Source organism: Ptychodera flava, chromosome 21, assembly GCF_041260155.1.
Source record: "Ptychodera flava strain L36383 chromosome 21, AS_Pfla_20210202, whole genome shotgun sequence".
Lineage (NCBI taxonomy): Eukaryota > Metazoa > Hemichordata > Enteropneusta > Ptychoderidae > Ptychodera > Ptychodera flava.
Window position 1 is genome coordinate 21396659 of NC_091948.1, and position 11136 is coordinate 21407794.

General features: G+C 38.1%; 1 protein-coding gene and 1 long non-coding RNA gene across 5 annotated transcripts in view; one reads left to right on the top strand and one right to left on the bottom strand.

Moving 5' to 3' along the window:
- The first annotated feature begins 1988 nt into the window (after positions 1 to 1988).
- LOC139121716 (uncharacterized) lies at positions 1989 to 4874 on the top strand. Its single transcript, XR_011549338.1, has 2 exons — positions 1989 to 3232; positions 3929 to 4874. It is a non-coding gene; the product is annotated as an uncharacterized lncRNA (long non-coding RNA).
- Positions 4875 to 5089: 215 nt separating this feature from the next.
- The window catches only part of LOC139121714 (stimulated by retinoic acid gene 6 protein-like), a 17180-nt gene continuing 11133 nt past the window's right edge, over positions 5090 to 11136 (bottom strand). For all 4 annotated transcript variants that reach the window (XM_070686808.1, XM_070686807.1, XM_070686809.1 and 1 more), the window contains 5 exons: positions 10637 to 10738; positions 9368 to 9531; positions 7391 to 7597; positions 6946 to 7112; positions 5090 to 5876 (listed from right to left, as the gene is read on the bottom strand). In XM_070686808.1, coding sequence (XP_070542909.1) covers positions 5811 to 5876; positions 6946 to 7112; positions 7391 to 7597; positions 9368 to 9531; positions 10637 to 10738 — 706 coding nt within the window. In that variant the 3' untranslated portion in view covers positions 5090 to 5810. The remainder of the gene's footprint in view (positions 5877 to 6945; positions 7113 to 7390; positions 7598 to 9367; positions 9532 to 10636; positions 10739 to 11136) is intronic.

Sequence of the window (11136 nt, forward strand, 5' to 3'; positions counted from 1 at the left end):
ATTCGGTGCTAGCATTGAAGTATGAACTGATTTATGGATGCGTTCAGTACAGACGTGTTGTAAACCGTGAAATATGACTTCACATTTATAAGATGAAACTCATGCCTTGCGTCGTTTCCATTAATGATTGCTGAAGATAAGTGTGCTTTCCAAAAAGACGTAAATACAAGCAGCAGAACGTCTGGCTATCTCATTAGCTTTCAAAAGTGTCTCTCAAGTACATTAATTGATTGCCATACAGTGATTATAGGCATTGCTGTACAATATTTCATAAGGATTTAGGTACCTTCCTGACCTTACAACCATTGAGGGACAATCAGTCTCCAGGCTTACATTGAATATTCTCTGTGGGGACGTGCCTGTCACCACATTTCAACTAGCCAAGGATATTCTCTCGAGTTTCTCATCAAGAATCTGGGGAAATCTGTGTTCATTACCCTATGAAGACCCGGAAATATCTCCACTGATTAACCAACGATGAATTGACTATCGTCTCATCGGCTGACACGATCACGTTGACCGTACATGAGCAGCGGCAACGCAAACATCTTACGGGGTTACTTCGAGTGAAAGGGCGCCATCATGCGATAACGATATCTCCGAATACGATGGACAGCAGTGCCCAGCAAGTCCCGCAAAACCGTTTTTTTTTTACTTAAATACCATTTAAGTTATTTTACACTACTAAGTAAAATGCATAAATAATAAATCACTAAGCATTGCTTTCCTGAAGTCGTAGATGTTCACAAGTTGATAACAGTTTGCTGTTTTCAGGGATATATCTGTTCTGAATCTGTTTTCAGTCAATTCAGTAGTGTAAAGTTGTCGTGTGTGCACTGCGAAGGTTAGACATTACGGTGTGCTGTCATTATTATTCATGCCAAGGTGAGTTTAAAATGCGACCGGAAAAAAGAAGACGCATTTCGCTTTCGAAATTTGTTGATTTATTCTAAACGCCCCATGCTGTCAGTCAGAATGCCAGAATAAAGTAGACTTGCAAAAAACCAGCGACAAACGTATAGACCTTGACTTTTATTCACTAACAATGAAAGCAAAAATTTGTAGTCACCGACGTTTTTGTTTGATACTGTGGAAGCATAATATGACGCAATAGGTGTCAAAGTTCAGCCAGTCATCTCTCTAAAAAGAAAAAAACCTCAATGCAGAGCAGCATCTGTCACAGATTTATTTAAAACACGACGGCATTTCGCTTTCCTAAAACTAAATGTAAAGTGTATTTATACCCTTTGTAACGTCTTTTTTCCTAGTAATTTTTGCGATTTTGTGTCTCTTTTTGCCATCGCCAAGTTTTTTCGCATAAATTATATATTATTAATGTTCCCTAAAAACAACAATAGTTTCGAACATGATTAGTCGGGAGATTCTTATTAAAGAATCCTCATTACAACAATGTAATATTTCATCGTGGTTATAAAGTTAAGCTCACAAGGGACAGTATTAGTCCAATTTTTGTCTCAGCGAGGACAAAATATTGTTTGATGAAGTTTTGCTTTATCTAAGTTGCCTGTCATGATTGTTAAGCTTCCCGGAGCTGCATGTATCTAAAGTCAAGTCAAGCTTCCATTGCCTTGTGAGAGAGAGAGAGAGAGAGAGAGAGAGAGAGAGAGAGAGAGAGAGAGAGAGAGAGAGAGAGAGAGAGCCGTTACAGCTATTTAATCGATAGACAAAGGTGTAACTGCAATCGTCATGTTTAACTGTTCGTTTCGTCTTGCTTTCGTTTATATTCTTGCTGGTACAAAGCTGCCATTTTAATAATCTAAATATATTGAAAAAAATAATCATGTTGTTCCCAGCTGTACGGTTGTGTTTGAGCTTTACATCGAAGGTATAGTGTATTTATCAACAATGAGGTGTATGTATTTAACGATGAATGCAGGTTAAATAAAACGTACCAGCTGTCACCTCTCTCATTCTATCAACTGACTCCATATTGAGTTGTTTCGCTTCGCGGCGTTTCTGTACTCAGAGTCGTCAAAGTGACACCGGGGTTTGCTGTTCGACAACTCGGGTCTCATCTACTGCTTGAGTCAAGCGACTGTGACTGCAAATGCTGTCACGTGACGTAGAGTCGTACCATACACTAGCACATCACATCAGGTCACATCAGGACACATCACATCACATGATATCAACATATGAATTATTGGACAACGTGTTTTAGTGTATTTACGAATCGTCTCGTACTAGCCTTATCAACACCGCATCCCTAAATACTCCTACAGATAGCCAGTCACTCTGTCATGGACCATATAAAAAGTTGGCACACTTTATGGGAAAAACAGGTACTTTAATATACTTGCAAAGATACACTGAAATTTTGTCCAGGTCCAAGCATCCAAATGAGAATAAATCAGAGAAATCTGGAAATTTCTTACACATGTTTGTCACCAGTTCCCATTCGGCATGTCTCCTAATTTCACAAGAAACCGAACAAAGATTCCATTTTCGAATGTCAACTACATGTGTATACATAGAGTCTACCTTTCATAAATGACTTTCTACTCTATCATCAAGAATTGACCACTTTGATACTTAACTTTCGCCTTGCTCACCTCTGGTTGGAGACCAACAATTTGCTTACGAAATCCTACTTCGAAACAGCATATTTTTTCTATTGTCAAAGCAACGTCCATTGTTACGGTTCTGGTTCTTTGCAGTATTGACATGTCCCACTTTTTTGAAAGGGTCGACGTATTTACATAGAGCATGCGTCATAGATGGATCGAACAGTTTAGGACGAAATACACCATGTTTGGTCTGGGTGCTAAGTACAGTTAAAAAAGACAGACTCTTAATAATGCTTGCTTGACGTGGATGAAAACATCAAGTGTGAGGTGGGAAAGTCTGCAATCCATTGCCACCGGTATGCTGGGACTCACAGCATGTGTGTTATCAGCGGTATCTACTACTCTTTTCCTGGTCGCTTCTGTTGTTGCCTACGTGGCCGGCCAAAGAATTATCTTCGTGATTTGTGTGGTGATGACAAGCGCCTCGGGCGCGTTTAGCGTTGCCGCCTTCGCCCTGTGCACGAAGCAACGGAAAATCCTCGTCGACGCCGACGAACCGGAGTTGCAGAGTTTGGAACAAAACGCCGATGACCCGGCGCTGAGTGGACAGGACGACGACGAAGAGTATACCTTGACAGTGGAAAACGTTGACGACGTGGATATCACGGAACGTTGATCGTAATTGTGACCATTTTCTTTCAAAGGTGTGTGCGTGTTAATCTACGTCATTCCTCGTACGCATTGCGACAAAAACTTGCGACCCCTAATCCGCAACAGGTTGTACAGTAGCCCACAATGTAATCGTCAGCTGGTGCGAAAGCGATGGGCCCAGGTCAACGAAAGAATACGAATATAATGATTTGAGTCAGGGGCAGATTAGATAGATGGATCGATAGATTTATTTCTCATTAGATAGATAGATAGACAGATAGACAGACAGAGAGATAGATAGATAGATAGATAGATAGATAGATAGATAGATAGATAGATAGATAGATAGATAGATAGATAGATAGATAGATAGATAGATAGATAGATAGATAGATAGATAGATAGATAAATAGATAGATAGATAGATAGATAGATAGACAGATAGATAGAGAGGAAGTGTTTGTGAGTGTAAAAGCGCACATAATCAAAGTATTACCAATAATACACGATGAATATATACGAAGAGTTCATCATATGTCACGCATAATTAAAACGACCAGATGTTTGGATTATTTGCAGAGACCAATGAACTATAAATACTTGTATTGAAAACAATGACTATTGCAAATGTGTACATGATTAAACAGTCGCTAGCTGTCATATGATTGTACAATAAGAGAAAAATATTTGATGTGTATATTTCATTCTTTTTGTCGTCAACTGATTATTTTGTTTATTCAACCTTACAGGCGTACCAAGAACATGCCCCGTTAGTAACTGGTATACTAGAAGTACATTGCAAACGGGTTGTAGAAGCATTGGTTTGGACAATATTTAATGTTCCAGGAATATTCATTAGGGGATATTCCTTCCGTTTCTACCACGTGACTTTCTTTGCCGGCCGCACAGAAGTGCACTCTGCTAACTCGGGTCAAAGTTCAAAGAACTTTGAGGAGTAAGCAGCTAGCAACATTGGTGGCACAAACAGTACTAGTATTGTTGCAGAGGAAACACTAATTTCGGAAACAATTAGCTCACTAGATGTACTGACGTAAACTCAGGCTAGTTGACTGGATGCGTAATCGTGCCAGTTATTCATGAAAGTGACACTAAACAGACAAGTTCATACTACATAGAATGTGATAACTGCCTTTGATTTGAAAAAAAAACACACACACTAGATGGTACAAATATTCTTTCTGGTGTAACTGGCTGTACATATGGTAAAATATCCTCGTTATATAGGTGTCTTTGTCTATAGGCATCACTAATTATCTGAGAATTAGCTAGTTTTCAAACCATACACGTTCTAAAACTTTCGCCGAGTTGATTTCTTTGTGATCGACTGATATTGCCGCTGGACGATATGTTACACCAGACAGTGGTGGCAATTCCTTAATTTTCGACAGTATTTCTAGTTCAGTATTGCCAACGGTTCAACGCAAAGCACTGTCAGCGACTTCATATGAAGACATTTATATGATTACGTTCGAAAAGTAATATTATTATTTTTGTCTCTTTGTTTGACCAAGAATGTCTCAATAATTTACACTTATAGTGATGTTATAGCTATTAGCGCATCAAAGGAAAGGACTATCTAATATGAAACATCTTTCTACTATTCAAATACCCTGGATCTGACCAAAATTGCGTCAATTTCAAACCAATAAACAGCCCACAACTGTGAACCGTGAACCGTCTGAGGTGTCATGAGACAGTTTGTAAGATTTTTCTTTTTACAGTTCTTATTGTTTTACTCGAGTAATCTGAGCGTTTCACAAAATTATAGCAGTACTGATAACTAACTGTTCGGCAAGCCAGATCTTGCCCCGGACAGTACGGTATCCACTGCAACCTCCAAACGTAAACATTTTAATCACACATAATTAATTTTAATCACACATAATTAATTATTGTTGACTTATTATTATTAATTACAACTAATTAATTACAACTTTTGTCTCCCCGACTCATATTGATACACTTTGAACTTGAAATTGAAAAGGTCAGTTACACGCTGGGTTTAATAAACTATCGAGAAAAATTGTGTTTTGGCTTCCCTGAGATTTACTCAATGACACTACTCTACTCTATATACACCAATGTTTCAGGAAGACCATTGCAGTGTACCGCTGCTCCTAAAGTTCCGTCTTTTTACAAATCTGAACACGTTTCCTATTCAAAGCACTTCTTATTCAAAAGACACAATGTCATATACATCTCGGAAGACTACGTGAATGTTCAGGTGAAAATAAAATAGTTTATCGAATAACCTGTTTCTTAACAGCGCGTTGCATTTTGTCAGTTTGAAGAAATTAAGAGATTAATAAGAACTTACAATGTGGTTTTCATTTAAGTAAAAAATTGATATCCGAGCCAAAGATCGATAGATGAATAGTAATGCTCACACATTTTATCAAACCTGCATGACTTTGCTCTGCAAGTCCTTTGTTCTCAAAGTTCAAGGACAAAAGTTCCACCTTTTGACAGTTGTAATAGTCTCTACAGTACACCCATCAGCGCCGGTCGATCCACCTAATCTACGATGTTAGCAAATAGGCTTTCTTTAAAGTTACCAAATGACTTCAGTAACCGACAAATCTGCTCCCTTTACGGTTTGGTCTCGGTGCTCTAATCGGCTATGATTGCCACCGCGTTCGTCGCTACCAAGTCAACAGTGTCCCGCATCATCAGCAACTGAAACGGAATGGGAAATTGACATTTGTTCAGTTATTGCATTCTGCCATGCGCGAACAGTCCATGCGCATTGTCGGTCATCCAGATACATCGTATGACCATAGGGAGCTCTTCCTCCTTCTTTATATGTGTCTGTGTTTGTTTGTGTGTAAGTGTTTGTGTTTGTTTATTTGTCAGTTTTAATAAATAACAGCAAAAAGCTGGTTTGTTTATATTTGTCATTAAAGAGCGGTTTATTTATTTATTTATTTGTTTATATGTATTTTCGATGGTTAGGGTTAGGGTTAGGTTTAAGTTAGGGTTAGGCTTAGACTTAGGCTTAAGTTAGAGTTAGGGTTAGTCACTCCCTCTATATTACCAGACTGATACAGAGGTAGTGACTAACCCTAACCCTAACTTAAGCCTAAGCCTAATCCTAACCCTAACCTTAACTATCGAAAATACATATAAATAAATAAATAAATAAATAAATAAATAAATAAATAAATAAACTGTTCTTTATTGACAAATATAGACAAAATAGCTTTTTGCTGTTATTTTATTAAAATATTAAAATAACAAATAAACAAACACTTACACTTACACACAAACAAACACAGACACACATAAACAAGGAGGAAGAGCTCCCTGTGGTATGATATCATATGACCCAGCTAAGACAACGCTGTGTAGTAATAGACAGGCGATGATACACAAAGATCCGAAGTCTAATGCAGCGTCTATATGCTTAAAGGACAAGTAGCGCATAACTTCGTTTGAAATTACTATTTACATACATTGCCGCGTAGTTTTCTGCCATTTATATTTGTTTGGCAAACTCTTGCTCTCGGAGATTATGCAAAGCGCAGGCTTGTACAGCGACAGCAATGGTAAATCGCGCTTTCCTAGAAAATTGTTATCCGAAATCGACTTTAAATTTGTGGCCACATTATGTCTGAAATCACTGCAAGGGTCGCTAAGCCTCTCATTAGGAAGATAGTGAAATCAATCAAAATTTCACTTCACGTATTTTGTACACGGCCCAGTTATTTCTCGGGTTGATAAACCCCCTGCCCAGGCTTCAACTTACGAATCGTTTCCTGAGACGTGTATTCTTGTCTTCGCCTGGTTGACGGGCGTGTTTACGGTCAGCTAACAAGATCGGGTTGTTGATTAACGTGTACAGCACAAACCACCTTATCCGCGATCGCTTCGACTTCTGCGTGTCCTCGTCCATCAGTTTCCTCGTCTCGTGGTCTGAAAAATAGCCATCGAACATTGTTGTATGCCATGTATCGTTAATAATTTATACTCGCGCTCAGGGTGACAGAAGGACAGAAACAGGCATAGACAGAAAGGTAGTCAGGGAACCAGACAGAACGTGAGAGAGACACGACGAGAGATAAATCAGCATACGAGTAAAAAGAAGGTTGGTAACATGATGAATGACAGACACTGTAAATTAAGTGGTCCCTGAAGGAGCGATAGACAACGCTAGAATATTTTTTAACAAATCGAAACGGATTTTTTTTCACCTTTATCAGTGTCCGTTTCGATCTTTTTTGCTGACGACGGACTCGCCGCTGAATCCCCCTTGGTAGTCACGATCACCGGGGAGTCTTGATCGAGATCCGACGACTTCTTGTCATGTAGAAAGTTCAAGAGAATATCAGCAAATATCACCATCACAGGATGCGTGTGTTGTTCCTCTACTTGTAGAAAGCCAAGGTAAGCCTTATGACCTTGAAAACATAAAGTTGTTGTTCAAGATTAGAATAATAAAGAAAACGTGGCAATCATTTCATTTCATTTCATCAAAATTTATACGCGACATTTACTTTTTCATACTGGAGTATTCAAATGGGCGAGTTGTAAATGCCAGTATGCATTGACTTTGCTTTTTACCATGCGTTGACAATGACTTCCATCAGACGGAGGTGACCCTCTCTCGAAACGCGACTGTGACTGTTTCCACCATAAAAGACATTTATTTCAAAAATACCGCAAATAATACGGTATTGCTCACATTTGATCGGAATTGGTACATAGTATTGGTACCAAAGATCAACGATGAATGTTGTTTCTATCTGTTCAGTGCAGCAAAATTCTACGCAGATGTTATGACAATTATTTCTACACATTACAACCAGAAAAACAAGAATGACAAAAGCAAATAAGGTCTGCAACTTAGGTACTGGAGGTCAACTTTAGAAACAAGCATATCAACTTCTATAGCAATGGGACAAGCAGATCCTAAATACATAAGCAAATGTCAATAAAAATCAGCCAGAGAATGTCCACAGCCTTAACCACTGTCTCACAACATATCCTTTGTTGGTATAGGTCATTTAGGTCACAGACTGAGATAATAACCTAAATTATACAAATTGGGGGGGTTTCCCAACACCTTCAGCAGAAGATTTATCTAACTAATAACATCCTTCGGGACTTTTATACCAAATTACAAAGCTATCGAACAAGAAGTTTTGAGAACAAGTTTTCTTGACGTAAAATGACAAAATTGTCTTAAAATTACAAATTTGTATATTTCAGGACAATTTTCATAGATCTAACTATCGTCATCCCTGGACATCTTTACACCAAATATAAAAGCTGTCCTGTGCAGTTTTCAAGAAGAAAGATTTTATACGATGTTTTGACCAAAAATGACAAAAATTGTAACAAATTAGAACGGTAACACCCTTGCAAATATCCGACCCAAATTTGAGAGCAGAAGAATTTTCACTTAAAATAAGAAAATTAACCACAAAATTCAGCAAAAATACAAAATTCAAGATATCTCCACGGTATATATATAAAACTTTATAAGGTCCACCTAAGGTACTTGCACACTGATTTTCAAAGCAATCAAAAGAGCGGTTCTTGAGTTATTAATTTTTTATCATTTTCATTTTTTAAAGCTCATTTGCATAATTTGAGCACTGCAAGCTTCATTTGAACAAAATCCTATCTATAGCCCAGGATGCATCTACACATCAAATACCAAGCTAAAAAAGTGCAGCGGTTCGCGAGTTTTTGATGTTGACGGACATACTATAAGTATATCATACCTAGATACATACCTAGATACATACCTAGATACATACCTAGATACATACATACACACATACATACATAAAACATACATACATACATACATACATACATACATACATACATACATACTACATATATACATACATACATACATACATACATACACACACCACACACACACACACACACACACACACATACATACATACATACATACATACATACATACATACATACATACATACATACATACATACATACATACATACATACATACATACATACATACATACATACATACATACATACATACATACATACATACATACATACATACATACATAAATACATACATACATACATACACACACACACATACATACAAATGCCACCGACTTCAGCTTATACGATAACCTCACATTGGTATACCAAATGTGAGCTAAAAACAGTCTCACCACTGTCTAACGATTCCCATCCATGAATGAGGAGACACTTGTCTGTTCGCCCGAGGAAGAGCAGGCCGAAGATGACAGAGTAAAGGACGCGTAGTAAACAAGACCATAGTCCGAGGATGATATTGAAGTAAAACATGACGTAGGTCGTCACGTGATAGGCCCGTCTGAAAACGAGATTACGGTAATTGGCGATTGTATCACATATAAGTCAATCCGTGGTGTTACATGTAAGCCAGTCTTACCTGTACAAATATGATTGTGTTTATGGCATCGAATGATATCAAGCAAGTGACGCTTTAAATAAAACTCTTTGTTTGCCGTCCGCGTGCTGGTAGGTTTTCAGAGGAAATTAAGAAAACAAATACAATGTTTACACTATTACAAATGAAAATATTATTTTTCCAAAAGAAACCAAGTAAAAATTGAGCCTATGTTAATGCACTTGTGTTTGTTGTCTGTGTTTGTTGTTTTTCCTGACTGGCTGATAGGTTTTTCAGAAATCAAAGGACGGCAAACAAAGAATTTTCTTTAAATGGCCTTAATACAAGAAACTTTATTTACCAGCACCGTAAAAATTACGAGGTGAGTTTTTACCTATTGTCTACGTTAACACACAGTAGGTGATGTAGTACATCGCAAAGGCGATACATAATGTCACGAAGCCTGAACTCAACTCATTTTCATCAGGATAACTGAACGTACTATCGGAAAATAGTAAGTATGGATAAGCGCTCTAAGTTTTGTTGACCACGTAGCCGTAAAGGACTATGCATATTTCGAAAGTACATTTTGATTTTTAACGGACTGCTCGGTAATTTTTTAAAGAAAACTGGCTATTTCTTGTCTTGAACAGTTACATTCAATGATTTTCAAGTAAATGACTTACTATTCTTCGAGGAGAACTCGACCGAAGTTATACTGGCATAAATGATGAGGTTAATGCTAATGTATCAAGTACGATTGAAATGGTGAATATAATAAAAATGACATCTTTCTCTCTCTCTGTCCCCGCCCCCCACCACCACCACTCCGGCATTTACATTCTATGCATTCTTGAAAGCGAAATGATCTTAACTGAAAACTTGTGAACGTCATGTACGGTGATGTCTACCTTTGCTTGTGAGTAATACCATGCTTTGGTAGGAAATATTGTGCACTGAAAGTGAAAGCCGTGTTGCACTCAAGGGTTCAGTCTTAACGTGACATTTAGAAGAAAACTAGTCTTTCACACGCCCCCGGCCATGACTCAAATTTAGCAACCACAAGTACCTGTTATTAACAGCGAGCGACCTTCCCCCGTCTTGCAGGTAAAAGTACTTGGTCTCTAATATCTGTACCACAGTAATGACGATGGCAAATACCACCGAAAGCCTGTAAAAAAATTAATTGATATTCTAGAAATAACGGGCGACGCGCTGATCATTAACGTTTATTTATGGGCAAGGGCGAGAGGAAAGCCACAAATTAACGGGCAAGTCTTGCCGGGCCCGTTAATTTTGGCTTTCCTCGATCCCGCGCCCATAAATAAACGTTAATGGTCAGGGCAGAGTCTGTTATTTCCATTATATTATCAACGAACCCAAGAAAACCAAGAAAATTTGCGAAAATTTCCCAAGCGAACGACAACTGGACCCTAGAACTGAACAATACGCGACGCACTGTCACGCGCGCTGTAAAAATTTGGCAAATCAGGAGACGTTTTCAGAAAAAAAGTATCTCCACTTGGCCCACAAGTGCTCCATTTATTTTGTGATTGATTATGATTTACG